We start from the raw sequence: 13,819 nt of genomic DNA, 5'->3' as shown, positions 1-13,819 counted from the left end.
ATTTGACAATAATAAATTTTACATTTGACAATAATTATAGTGGCGTAAAAGGGAGGGCGAGTGCGTTGTACAAATAAGTCTACGCCAGGGGTAACTTTTCGCGATTTAAATGACGCGAAACCAAAGGTGATTCGCCGAGTTGAGTGCCTTGGTTTGGGCCAAAATGGCGGCTGCCGTGTATAGTACGGTATATAGTATATATATTTATAAGTGTCGTAACGGTCAACATGCAAAGATAATACATTCGACGTCACTGAGAAAAATAAAAACACTGTGCTAACAATTAGGGAAAATTTCAAGCGTCGACTTGTTTTTCAATTTTCAAAAGCAAGGCTCTTGACTTTGTTGTGATAAAATGGTTGCAGAGTGGATACTGAAATATCAGAGCAATCTGAACTTGACTCAAACATTCAATCTAGGTTGTTTTAAAATATTTCAAATATGCAATCTGGCCAATGTTTGGGAAAAACAGGCCAGATGAAATTAATGGTTAACATGTACACATTTAAAAAAAACGGAAATTTAATATTGGCATTAGATAATTTGATTAAAACTGTCACCCACAGCCCACAAATTAAACAAAGAGCAATCCTTTTCCCAAATTTTGTAATGGCTGATAATTTAAATAAATAAATGTTATTATTATAAAGAAATGACAGCACAAACCAGAGCTAACTAACCTCAAAATCAAATTATCAACTTTCAAATGAGTACCTGCAATTGCCTAACAGCCAGTAGAGTGTAAACTGGGATAGGATCTGGAAATAGACCAAATAAGAAATTAAAATAAAGTTCCAAAAATCCACACAGTTCAAAACAATTTGTATGGCCAAAGCCCTTTTGCCTGTTAGCACCTGAACCCTGGATCTAACAAAGTAATTTTATTATAAAGATGCGGCCACTTGAATATTTATTGGGGAGATAAAACTACGCCGTAGGCTACAAAAGGCCAGCAATAAATCCTCCCGTAGGCAGTTGAGGATTATAACATTATAACGTTGAAACAAAAGGACGGTCACGTCATATAAATACAGTCTTGACATTTGCACTGAACTGAACCACATTGCGACTTACGTTCAACATGGCTTTTGATAGCCTTTGGTTGGTTCTTAATGAGCAAGATTATCAAATAATTACAAATCCATTTCCATAAAACACAATTTGGATGAGAGGGATTTTATTTTTTGCTTTTGCCACTTGACTAACTTTGCACAATGTAAACCATGAGTTGAATCAGGCTTAAAATATTATATATATTTCTAAACGTTGCCATCAAAGAAATGACTTTTTCCAGAAGTTCTTGATGGTGAACCAGCTTTTACCTATCCCTAACACATATGGACTGAAGGATGTGTAGGATATGGAAATAAAGAACTCCAATTCTGCCATAATGGGAAAGTCGGTGGGGTTGAAAGTCATTTGGAAAAACAGATAGAGAGACCAGTCCACCTGAAACAACGCCATTGCCGCTAGGATTGCAACAGTGCTCCCCCGGAGCCTCCGATCTCTCGCGTTTCTCTCCGTCTGGGTGGAAGCACTCACGCTAGCCACGACAGGCTTCGCCGCCGTCCTCGGACCGACTAACGTGGTGACGATGAGGCAACTTGTCAGCGTGACCACAACCAGAGGAAGAAGGTAGCACAGCAGGACGAAGGCGTACTTGTAAATTCTGTTCACGGTCGGACAGTGGTCGTCGCTGCATGAAAAGAAGTCTGGTGAACATCCCGTGTGGTTCCGGCTATGGTTCCCCGTGATATTCCCAGTTTGGGGTTGCAAATTCATGAGGAAAATGGGCGAGCTCAAGAGGACGGAGACGGCGACGCAAAGACCCATTGCCTTCCGAGCGGCGTGGGTGTTATCCAGGGAGATGGGAAGGTGGACCCTCTTGTCAGCATCTCTGAGCTTCTGGTATCGGTACACGCTGATGAGCACGGTGAAAAGGATGCTGCCGATCTCCCCCAGCACCGTCAAGAACTTTAACGAGCGGCACAAGCGATCGTCGGAAACGGCGAGGGACCGCTGAAGGATGAGAATGTCGTAAACGTTGACAACGACAATCTCTTCCAGGTTGGCCGCGGCCAGTCCGAGAAGAAACAACTGGAAGGTCTTGATGGAGGAGAGCCTTTTCTGCATGACGGAGAAGATGAGAAAGACGTTGCCAAAAAGGCCGATGCAAGAAATGAAAACTCTCCAGGCCAGGAGGTGGAAAGAAAGCTCTAGCATGGTTGAATTGAACTGAGATGATTTTGCAAAGAATCTGCCTCTATCCATCTGAGACCAAACCCCGAGGTTAAGGAGTCCTCGGAGGTGCTGACGGCTTTCCAAGTGGCTGAGCTCATTATATAAACGGCAAAACAAAAAGCATGTTGGAAACTTCTGAAGGTTGGGCTTCATTAAATTTTCACCTCTGAGCTTTTGAAAAGCGTCACCCAGAGACCCGCTAAAGCCTCGTTCGGCTTTGATTTAAGGAGGTGACATTTGCTAGGCTTGTTTTTTTTTCACCGGCTAACATCTACAAACGAATATTTACGACACTTACCTGACTGACGCTTAGTTCTTGAATCAAACTTGTCAGAAATTTGATGCCTGCTGTCTCCAGGCGAAACGGCAACCTTATGATTGAAGAGGAAACATCAAAAGTGCTTTAAATCTAAAAATATAGGAATATTGGTCATCTCATGATCTATGATTTCAACCTATTCATACCAATGGCATTACAAAGGACAGGATACAAATATAGGATCGTATTGGGTATTTTTAATGGAAGTATTGAATGTAGTAGTCACTTTACAACAGTGCAAGTTGAAATAAATAAGTCCTTGATTTCTAGAGTTAGTTCCAGTTCAGTGACAGAAACTAAAATGAATCGGTATGTAAGATAAAAAGCAAGCAAGTCTATCACTTAACTGATCCTAATGCTGTATCTTGCACTGGATTGAACTATTTCAACTCATTTTAATATTACCACAAAAAAAGGATCTGTTGAAGTGTCAACGCTTCTAAATTTGGCCCTTTAAAGCTCCATTTCCCCCCCCCACACCATGTAAAATCGGGGACTGACGGGCCTAACAGTGGAAAAGCCATAATGGCACACAGGGGTCTGTCTTGTTATGTTAACAGAGGACTAGTTCATGTTCCAGCTTGTCTTTCTTTCTTCTGCTTGTGCATCATCTATTCACGAGCGCAACTGAACTCCCTCCATCCTGATTCCGTTTCATGGCGAATCCCACTGTGTGCATGTTTGTGTGCGTCTGATTAAGAATAAGCAGTAAATGGAGAAAAAGGAACGTGGCCGGTTGAGCTTCCGGAAGCGGAGGTGACGATAACTAGCGATTAAAAAGCTGGAGAAATCAAATGAGGGGTTTTCCTAAAGGAGAAAAGTTCCTTCTATATATTTTTTTGTTATTTTGGATTCGCGTGGCAGTTACTAGTGTTACAGATTTGTCATTAACACTAAGAGTGACTCTGTATTATTAGTTCATTCATTTTTTTGAATCGCTGTATTCTCACTGGGGTTGTGGGGGGCTGCTGGAGCCTATCTCAGCTTCAGCTGAGTTTGGGCATTGGATTGGTGGCCATCATATTGCAGGGCACCAGAAGACAAACAACCATCCATGCTCACACTCATTTAGATTGTCCAACCAGCCTACCATGCCTGTTTTTGGAATGTAGGAGGAAACCAGAGTACCCAGAGAAAACCCACACAGGCCCAGGGAGAACATGCAAACTCCACACAGGTGGACTAAATTGGATTCGAACCCAGGACCCCAGAACTGTGAGGCTGATGCACTTACCACTCTGTATTATCCCACAATGAAATATTTGCCACCCCTCAAAATGTTTCTGCCCCCTATAAATATTCTTCTAGATCCGTCCCTGGTGAGACGCCCAAAAGGGTCTTTCGCCCTGTCCAATCAAAAGGACAGAATGACAGACAACATAGGTGAGTTCGACACCCCTGGCTGTAAAGTTTAGACTTTATTTCAGGCTAAGTGAACACACATAAAAGCCAAACTTGCATGCAACAGGCACACGGATGGAGTCTGGATGGACACAGGTGCTCGTGTCCAGTTACGTCACCGTGGATCCCTCCTGCAAAGTTATCAGGGCGGGTCCCTCGACGTACTGCCTGCCCCACGATATATAGTCACGCGTGGATACCCCTTTAAAAGCCACCCCATGTTGCCATCACATGCTCCGACGGCGCGCGACTAGGATGTAGACGTCCTTTTTTTCTCTTCTTCTTCTTCTCCTTCTTCTTCTTCACCTCTAAACATTGAAAAAGGAAGCCAGGAATTGGACTTCTCCCTTCGGATTGCGATCGAAAACCGCCCAGGCTTGTTGTTGTTTCCGCCCGATGCGCCAAGCGAGGAGATCCGTGCACTCGCCTCCGTTTAGCGGCTACAAGCGAGCCGAGCTGCCCGAGCGGGGCTCGCCTGTTCCGGGGGAGTGGAAGAGGGACCTGGGAGTAGTCTAAGCGCCGGTGAACGGAGATCGGACTTTGCTGGGGGGTGGAAACAAAACAAAACAACAAAAAACCTGAAAAAAAATCGCAGTCCCGACGACGACTCGTCGGATCGGATTATTAGGAAGCGAGCGGTGCCCCCGCACCGACGAGCTCGAAACGGCTGCGAGGCTCAACTCCATCGCGGTAAGTCCTCCACTGGTATTTTGTCTTCTAGTCTTGGGCCTCTTTACAAAGTCGTATCGCGAGGATGTTTCCAGACACGCGATTTTATAAAGAATAAGAATAGACTGGGAGTGGTAGTCCAGGACTTGTTTGTTATCCCAGTGCACGCACCCCCACCAGTAAGCGCCAGTAAGCAGCACCAATACCAGCAGCAGTAGCAGCTTCACACATTTTCCTCCAGCCGATAAAGTGCAAGACAAACATTGGAGTAATAGAGCGAAAGGAGGCTAATTAGTCTGTACGGTGCCATAAAAACACCATCAGAAATGCTTCGGGAGTCTATAGTGTAACCCACCGGAGCAATTATGGAATTATGATAGCTTTTAGTTGGGCAAAAATGGTGCCAATGTGCTGTAAAAGTCAAGTGGCAAGGGTATGGAAAGGGACTACAAAAAAAACAATAGAATCCTGCCAGTTGACTTCTCGAACAGATTGGAAACCGAAATAAATATGAATAAATGTACAAATGAACCCATCTTCCTTTCTAGCATTTGACTTTTAAGGGATCACTTACTGTAATAACGTATCAACGGTATAAAATGTGAGGAAAAAACATTGAAACAGTCTACGGACATATATTTGGGTTGATTGCACATTTTTACGGGACAGAAAATGTACCAGTATGTCGTAAAAGTGCATTGTAAAGACTTCAAAAGGGAAACATTGCAGTCATACATAGATATAATAAAACTAGCAATTGAACATATTGCACTTTTTATTTGCCACCCAAAAAGGCACATTGATTTTCTAAAGTGTGAAAGTAAAGTGTGAATTTTCTATGTACATATTGGAAATAATAGTTTTAGCTGTTGGATTAATTTTATTCTTTTTAGTACTGTCACAAAAAAAGGAACAAGCATGTTTTTAAGATGTGAAAGTTGAATGTCAACGGTGCTTTGAGATAACATTGTTAGATACGTGTTTTACATTTGTCCTATTGGGAGCAAAACCTTGAGATATGAGCAAACCAATCATGAGCTGTGTTGTAATGTGCGCAAACCACACCCGACCGACTCACCCGTCCATCGAATTTCCGTTCTATAACCTTGCCCAGCCTCTTTGCTAAGCCTCCTCATAATTACATTTCTAAAAAAGTACATGACTAATATGGCGTCTTAAAGGAGGAAAAAAGGTCGCTAGCATTGTGTTCAATAAGGAGTCCTATGGGCTCCATAATAAACCTGAAGGAGCATAAATGGCGGTGACCTAAGACCTTAATAAGACGCCTTATTTCTATTATGTCCACAAGCTTATTGCGGACTGCGTTTAGCTCTCGGCGTGTGACTCATTGGAGGGCCTTCGGGGGGAAATAGCAACACAATATATATGCTCACGGTAAAGTGCAACAGAAGTTGGTAGACAGGCGCCATGACAACACGGGATAAATGCTAAGAGACCCCAGCGACTATTTTGGATGCTAGGGTATGGATTCAGAGCAGGGGTGTCCATACCTGACAACATAGACCAATTGCTCCCCTTATTAAGCGATAGAAAATGTACAAATGCAACACATTTACTCACATAGGGCGCACTTAAAAGTCTAATATTTTCTCCAAGGTACCCAGGGTGCCCAATCAGTATGCACTAAATTTAAGATTATGTAGATGTCGCTGTATGACGCGGACAGACGGGTACATTGCTTGCTGACGCGCTATATTTATATAGTGTAAAGGCGGATGTGTGACAATTAGGTCATGTGGGAGACGATGACATTACTGAAAAATTACATGTGGGGGTCATACAGTGCGCAAATTATTTGAGAAATGATTCGCATGCATTGATCGTCACGGCGATGATAAAAAAAGAGAAAATACCCATGCTTTAGAAGAAAAAATCAATATAGGGATATTTTATAATGCACTTAGATCCACTTTTAAGCTAAGATAAATCCACATTGATCTATAATTCAGCCCATTGAGCAATAGTCATTCTCAAAAGTCTTGTAATATTAGCAGGCTACATTTTGTTATTATCATTTTTTTACTAAAACGAGTTGTTCCGCTGTGAGAAAAAACTACGTGAAAATTGCTGGTGTCATTTACTAGTGGGGGGGTCGGAGCTGAATTTACTCATAACGCCAAGAGTCATAAATATCTATGGCTAGCATTTTAATTAGCGCCACCTTCTATATTAACCTCAATAAGCAATGCTTATAATCGAGTCAGAGCAATTATCGTTTTACCTACACTAATGAGTCTATAAATGAGTGAGCACCGGTCCAGCATTTTTTCCACGATGGATCGCATGAGTCCGAGCCACCTCAGGTGGCGCAATAAACCCTCTTGGCGCTCCTTCACGCAAAGACAGAAATTTGTGTCCATGTTGTGTCAATTGGTCTTAATCAGGAATACTTGTGTTATTATTTTTGCATTGTCATAAAACGTTATCCTAGTATAGCCTAGTAAAAATACCCACTAAACTGAACTTGTTAATTGCAGAAAGACACAAAATTACTCTAGCTTTTTGGCCTAGCAACAAAATATCAAAAGTTCAGTACCATTGACTGTGATCTCCGCCCAATCCATTTTTAACTAAGAAGGCGTGGCAGAAGTTAAATGCTTTCAGGCCTCCCAGTCAAAATGGATTGGACATCTTTTACCGTCAATGGCGACCACTCCGATAAGAAAGAGCATCAAAACCAACAGATTAATTTTCACTGCCAAAATATATTTATATTTTGCATGCCACAGAAAAATATTTTTATTTATTTTTAAAGAATCTGCCTGTTCATTGACAATGTAGTTTTCTACAACGCGCACCACCGAGCATCGCACCAGTCCAGCTCCCTCGCCTCGATCCCCGGCGCACACTAGCTCCGACACCCCCTCCCCTTATCGCTCCCTCCCACCCTCCCCCTTTCGGCAGGCGGCAGGAAGTGTGGCGGTAAGTTGTCGCCTGGATCGCGGTCGTCGTCAACTTGTTCCGATCGGGGGGGCGAGGAGGCTGAAGGGAATTTGTTTGAAAATGTCCTATTTATTGGCGGAGGAGGGGGACGGGGGCAATGGGGGATGTGGAAGGGGGGTCTGCTCGGAGCTGTCGGCGCCTTTTGGCGAAGCGCTCGATCGCGTCCTCCGCCGTGTGGCTAATGAGGAATCTGCTTGGAAAAACGGGATCACGAAGGGAGAAATGGAGGGAGAAGCTGCCTTTTATTTTGCCTATGTACCCTGCACGCCTCCTTCACCCCCCACCACCTCCCTCCTGTCCTCCCCCAGCCCATATTTAGAGGCTCTTCACATGGGCAAGCGACGTCAAGCTTTATGGTGTATCCCGTCCTCCCGTCTGTTTTACCGCGTGCATGTATGGATGTGTAGTAGTGGAATGTTTGGCGTTGAAGTGCGTGAGTACGGGCTAGCAAAACTTGTTGTCTGACAGAATCTCAAACGTGACGACGCCTACCGGGTGATTGGCTCGTTAGCTATCTGTTTGTGTCATTGGTTGATCTGCTTTCAGCTTCAATCCAAAGTTGGAGTATGATAACATTAACCTGATAGGCCTGTTTTCCTACTAGATGCTTTCAATTTGTTATACAGGAAAAACATCTAGTCCCATATAATTAAAGGCTTTTGATTATTTCATTCACACCGGGGGCAATATTCTTTCTTTAAAAAAGATGAAATTTACACTGTCTGAGATACGATTGACCTGACATGAGTTTGTGGAGATAAGTGGTTCAACTGATTTTTTTGTTTTGTTATGTCAATTGTGTTATGTCCTTACCGAGACTGAAGTGGTGGTCTGTAAAAAGATATTAAACACCTCAAGGCTTCAATTTTTTTTATCAATGCCTTCACATAAACAAAACTGGCCTCCTGGTTTTCACATACCGTATCTATACAATAAAGAAGATGGCAGTAATAATACAAAAGAAAGTAGAAGATGCTAGGTTAACTATTAGCTTAACTGGTGTATACGTCCTTTAAAATGTCAATGTCTCGGTTTCAGGCCACTTCCAGAAGCATGTGATGACCCACACAAAGCAGAAAGGTTCCCGCTGGGACCGCCGCAGTCCACAGCCACAAGGGGGCGCCTCGGGCGGGGACCGGGGGGAGCGCTCCCTCCGCTTTGGCCGGACAAAGAAGATTGGCGAAGTCGCCCGGCGGGGGAAAAATGACGGGGTGATGAAGGACAAGTGGGCTCACAAAGTGGAGGAAAGGAAATGGGACCGGAAATTGTACCCCCTGCGAGGGAGGCTCGGCGAGGGCCTGAGCTGCCGTGTCCTCCTCACCAGGTTGGACGAGAGCGTCCAAAGGAAACCCCAAGAGAGATCCCTCAAAGACAAATACGGGAAAGGGAAAGTGGGCAAGGCTAAGTCGGCACCGAAGGTCAAGTCCACGGTCTTAAGCGCCCACGTCCCGCAACCCCGCAAGCGACGCTTGGCCTCCCTCAACGCCGAGGCCGTCAATACTTTGCTACTGGACAGGGCCACCGGTCTCCAACTGCCAAGCAAGTCGGCCAAAAGAACCCAAGAGGAACCTCCAAACAGAGGATGTTCTTCAAACGTAGGAGCGCTGCCCAAGGCCTTCCATGGGATTGCCTCAAAAGCGGCCACGCCTCACAAATTCCACCCAATCTCCAAGAAGGTCAAGAAAGCCAGGACTTCCACAGCCAATGAGACCCGAACTTTGAGTTTGGAGATTCTGGACACGCCCACACCGAGGCGACTCGCCGGACTTAACGCCGCCGCTCTCCTCAAGTTGACGAGCTCTTCTGCCTCGTCCAAGCAGAGGGTCAGAAGCGTACCCCCTTCTACCGCCGGGTCGGATGGCAAGACCAAATCTCCGATCCCGACTCAGAAGCACTCTCCTCGAGCCAAACACAAAGAACCGTGGCAAAAGCGAAACGAGGCTCCCGTAAAGGCCGCCCCGATGCACTGCAGCTGCACGGCTTGCAAGGAGAAGGCCGACTTTGAGCCCAAAGTGGAGTGGGAGTCCAGCACCCATACTCTAGCCAAACCTGGATACCAGTCCAGGAGCATGTTAGGCTACACCCTGAAGAACGTGAAGGAAGAACAGCTGGAAACGGAGCTGAGCCCCTGTTACTGCTGCCCCCCCGAGGGCTCCGTGGAGTACTGCCACCGTCTGGCCTTCTTCCTGGGCCACCCCCAAACGGGGGGCCGGGGCGCCCTGGGCTCCAGCAGCGCCCCCGTGAAAGGGGAGTGCCTGGTGAGCGCCCCGTCCCTGACACACTCCCACCCGGCGCTCTCCCACCCGGCGCTCTCCCTTAGCCCTCACCCCTGCCTGTGCTACTACGTCCAAATCACGCCGCACCCGCCTCACGCGGCGACGCCGGCGCCCCTGGCCCCGGGGCCGCTGAACTTTTCGCCGGCCGTTGCCTCGCCGTGTTATGGGGACGCCTGCGGGATGGGCGGCTACCCCTGCAGGGCCATTCCCCCCGTCACCAGCCGGGGGTGCTCTTTCAGCACGGGCTGCATCGGATGCTCGCGCGGCATCAAAACAGGTCCGTAGCTAACAAGACTACAGCCTCGGGAGCTTCTTATCTAATGCTATGCTAGTAAACACTGAAAACAAGGCCTTTTACTTTTATCATCTGATCTCCTGCTTTGTGCAAACTATAGTTCAGTACAGCTCAGATTTCAGATATCTTTTGATATTAGCTTGGTCTGTGTTAGCGGTCAGAACCTCACGATAGGACATGACTTGTGATAGGCACCTCACAATAATGATATTTGAAAGATACATAATAGTGCCAAGGAATTGCTCAAAAAAGAAACATGACTTCGAAGTTAACAGTGTACAGCAAATTACAGCAGCGATACTTGACGGGAGAATATTGATAATCGCAAAATATCTAATTTACCCTGAAGCACATTTAAACTGGCTTCTAATTTGGTGTTTCAGTATAATTTCATTTCAAACACTACCAACCCTGGCGACACATGTTCAGAATGACGATCAAGATAAAGGTAATGAGGCTAGAGAATATAGCCTTGTGCTAGCCAACCGCTATGAGAGAGATGACTGCTAGCTTGCAATGCTCAAACAGGGCCATATTAGGTGTGCAGTGATGCACTTTGCTGGCAGTGCAGATGATCTAATACCTTGTTTCAACCGTTATTGCACTTGTGACCTCCCAAAGCATGACATTGCTGCTTTCCCAATTTTCCAGAAACTGACTCCTCCCCCCAGGATGACCACAATCCTTCTGTTTTGGTGCCGTCATCCTTGCCTCTCTCCAACTGCGCTTTAGCTAGCGCGCCCTCTTGTACCCAAAGCAACAAACCCCACCTACTCGCCCCACTGTCAGTCCAAGAGCAAAATAAGTCACCGTCCCGCACCCGGCTAAAAACGACCGCCGACCACCCATTCGGGCCCGCCAACGGAGACCAAAGCCGCGGGCCTCGGTCGTCGCAACTAAAGCGAATCGCCCGCCGACGTGCCACGAACGGATGGCGGCCCGTGGGGGTACCCACGGAGAAGGACGTTTTTATTGTGGTAATTCTAGCAAAGGCATAATACTAAATAAAACATGGCGGACACAATAAAGACATGACGCTTTTCTATTTTCGCAAAGGGGGAGGACCAAACGGCGCCCAGGCAGTGTTACCAAGGCGTGGAGAGAGACGGCGAGGTTATCCGTGTGCGAGATACGGTCCTGCTGCGTTCGGGTCCCAGAAAGAAGTCCCGACCCTACGTGGCCAAGATATCGGCGCTGTGGGAGGATCCCAAAACGGGTACGTGGGGGGCTAAGGATTTATGGATCAACGTCAAAGTGACTGACACGCGGCTGTGTGTGTGTTTATCGGTCGCCTCAGGAGAGCTCATGATGAGTCTTTTCTGGTACTACCGACCGGAGCACACGCAGGGCGGCCGAGACACCAGCACGCACTGCGAGGTGAGGCTACGCTATGCTACAGTTACCAGATTCGGAAGGCATTCTCCAAATGACAGATTGAATCAAATGGAAAATAACACTTCAATGCCGATTAGTTACGTGACATTTTGTGATGCCGCCACACAAGGTGACAGTAGACGTTTTTTATCAGTGGAGCTGCAGACAACTGTTTGGTCTGCGCTGATGCTATCTGTTTCGTAGCTTCACACGCAAACAACTTTACGGGATTCCTCAAACAATTTGGTACTAAAACAAACAACTACAACTACGCATTCCTCCTTTTTTTAAGAACGAGATCTTCGCCTCCCGACATCAGGACGAGAACAGCGTGGCCTGCATTGAAGACAGATGCTACGTCCTGCCGCTAGCCCAGTACTGTAGGTGAGGGATGTCCCAATGGATGTGGCAATTTGGCAGGATCTCCGTGTTCACGGGACCCTTCAAAACTAATCTTACTACGTCTGTCGGTGCGTTTGTAGATATTGTGCCTTGACGAAGCGTCGCTCCGAGGGCGCCACGCCCCCCGGCGGCGGAAGCGGCGTGGTGCCCTGCAATCCTGACTTTGCCCCGCCCTCTCACCGCTCTGTGCCCACAGACGTGGACCCCGAGCTGGTCTACCTCTGCCGCCACGTCTACGATTTCAGATATGGACGCCTCCTGAAAAACCCGCAGTAATTTTTGCGCTGAAGATTCCCTGCTAAATTTGATCTCGTATTGGGAGCACATTTGTTCTGCTTTACCTGCACTGAGTTGAAAACATTTGAGCAGTTTTGATAAGGTATCTTCTTAAAACACGAGCTAACCCGTGCTAAGTCAATACAGAAGTAAACAGCGTTGGCGTTTACATCACAGCGGTGTTGTTTTTGCCTCGCATGTGGCAGTGATGTCGTAGGCACATGTTAGCTCTAGCAATGTTGTTTTGAATATGACATTGTTAATGCAGATGCTAACTTTAATGCAATTTAACAGTTTTTCCACCCGCACCTAGTTTTCTTGGTGTTTACCAGAAGGGCAAAGTTCCATGACAACAGCCCCCTGCTCACCCTTATTTGGACGTAGTTGCTTAGCAACCGACCAGGAAGTAGCCTGAAGTCTTGTCCCGCTTGTTTTGGACGAAAAGTAGATCATAAGTGAGTTGTCATGTAGCCCAAAGCTTTTTCCACCAAAACCTTGCTTTTAGCTCTCTGAAATGTACTCAGCTAAATGTTTTTTTTTATTATTTTTTGATCGAATGGACCAATCGGTGAACTTTTTTTAGTCCGACAAAAGTCCAATTTTAAGGCTCTGCGATTGACAAGAGCCCGGAAAAAAAATGGAATTTCAATCCACTGCATTTAAGAGTCCCAAAAGTCATGTTATTTTTGCTTCAGTTACCCCGCCAGAAGGAAAGATGGTGTGTACGTGTGTGTGTGTGTGTGTGTGTGTAGAGGCGAAGCACAGAACTGAAGAGGTTACGGCTAAAACGTTGTACTGAGTCTCGGTCAGCTCGCTTGTATTTTCTGCTTCCGTCAAATCTGATTTTCACGCTTCCTCCTCCCCCCGCCGCCGCCGCCGTCCCCCTTAGCCTACTAGCGCGCGTCTTCCCCCCTAAAGCACCTTAGCATCATGTTTGTTCCCTTTGGAAGCCAGTGGCTAAGGTTGAATCTCCACTGAAGGAGGAGCTATTGGACAGTCGGGCATGGGTAGACTATGAGAGTGTTGTCAGTGTGGATAATGTGGGAATGTGTGATGTGTGTGTGTATTATTTTATTTTATTTTATTTCCAGAGAGGCTTTCAGGCAATCAAACCAAACAAAAACAGCTTTTTAACACAAAGCCGCTGCTCTCTTGCTTTTTGTATCTTAAGCTTTTTGTTTTTCTGAACGCCGTTTACTTTGATGTATGACCAAAGTCCATTCACAATGTCTCGGGTTTTTACTAGCATCGCCCCAAAAATGGTCTAACAGGGAAAAGTGCTTAGTAATGTTTTGTTTGATTGAGCAAAAAGATGTCGTTTGGACTAAAAAAGTCCAAGTAGAGTTACTTTTCAATGATTGAAGCCATTCCTTACCAATATATTATGTATGTAAGCGCTAAAGAGTGAGCCATAGTTGTGTCGTGAATGCAAACGTCAAAACTTAATCAGATTCCGATCACGTGTCGTATTGATCCTAATGACTTCCCAATTAAATAAGACGAAAATGGCGCGTGCAATATATTTTTAGATGACTATTCTTTTCTCTCCGAGGTGTAAAGCAACTTAACTGTATTGAATAGTTACAATTGTTAATTCCCCTT

The 13,819-nt window shown here is 45.9% G+C and overlaps 2 protein-coding genes across 3 annotated transcripts; one reads left to right on the top strand and one right to left on the bottom strand.

Annotated features, from left to right (window-relative positions):
- Nucleotides 1-719: 719 nt before the first annotated feature.
- ora6 (olfactory receptor class A related 6) lies at nucleotides 720-3,518 on the bottom strand. The gene has a single exon (XM_077587154.1). It carries the CDS (start codon nucleotides 2,392-2,394, stop codon nucleotides 1,273-1,275), a length of 1,122 nt encoding a protein of 373 aa, XP_077443280.1. The 5' UTR covers nucleotides 2,395-3,518; the 3' UTR covers nucleotides 720-1,272.
- Nucleotides 3,519-4,148: 630 nt separating this feature from the next.
- LOC144064517 (bromo adjacent homology domain-containing 1 protein) lies at nucleotides 4,149-12,943 on the top strand. 2 transcript variants are annotated; one of them, XM_077587137.1, is made up of 7 exons: nucleotides 4,149-4,651; nucleotides 8,633-10,147; nucleotides 10,817-11,142; nucleotides 11,222-11,381; nucleotides 11,463-11,542; nucleotides 11,832-11,923; nucleotides 12,022-12,943. In XM_077587137.1, the coding sequence occupies exons 2-7, from the start codon at nucleotides 8,653-8,655 to the stop codon at nucleotides 12,215-12,217; spliced, it is 2,349 nt and encodes a 782-aa protein (XP_077443263.1). In that variant the 5' UTR covers nucleotides 4,149-4,651; nucleotides 8,633-8,652; the 3' UTR covers nucleotides 12,218-12,943. The 2 variants fall into 2 exon arrangements, with proteins under 2 accessions (XP_077443263.1, XP_077443262.1); XM_077587136.1 differs by lacking the exon at nucleotides 4,149-4,651 and adding an exon at nucleotides 7,715-8,027.
- The last annotated feature ends 876 nt before the right edge of the window (nucleotides 12,944-13,819 follow it).

This window comes from Stigmatopora argus, chromosome 19 (assembly GCF_051989625.1).
Source record: "Stigmatopora argus isolate UIUO_Sarg chromosome 19, RoL_Sarg_1.0, whole genome shotgun sequence".
Classification (NCBI taxonomy): Eukaryota; Metazoa; Chordata; class Actinopteri; order Syngnathiformes; family Syngnathidae; genus Stigmatopora; species Stigmatopora argus.
This window is presented reverse-complemented; position numbering and strand designations above follow the sequence as displayed.

What these genes read in the sequence shown, in the direction of transcription:
- ora6 (XM_077587154.1), bottom strand. Translation starts at nt 2,394, where the DNA reads ATGAAGCCCAACCTTCAGAAGTTTCCAACATGCTTTTTGTTTTGCCGT.
- LOC144064517 (XM_077587136.1), top strand. Translation starts at nt 7,817, where the DNA reads ATGGAGGGAGAAGCTGCCTTTTATTTTGCCTATGTACCCTGCACGCCT. An exon ending in CTCGCGCGGCATCAAAACAG is followed by an intron (nt 10,148 to 10,816) that starts GTCCGTAGCTAA and finishes CCAATTTTCCAG; the next exon opens with AAACTGACTCCTCCCCCCAG. An exon ending in GTGGGAGGATCCCAAAACGG is followed by an intron (nt 11,382 to 11,462) that starts GTACGTGGGGGG and finishes CGGTCGCCTCAG; the next exon opens with GAGAGCTCATGATGAGTCTT.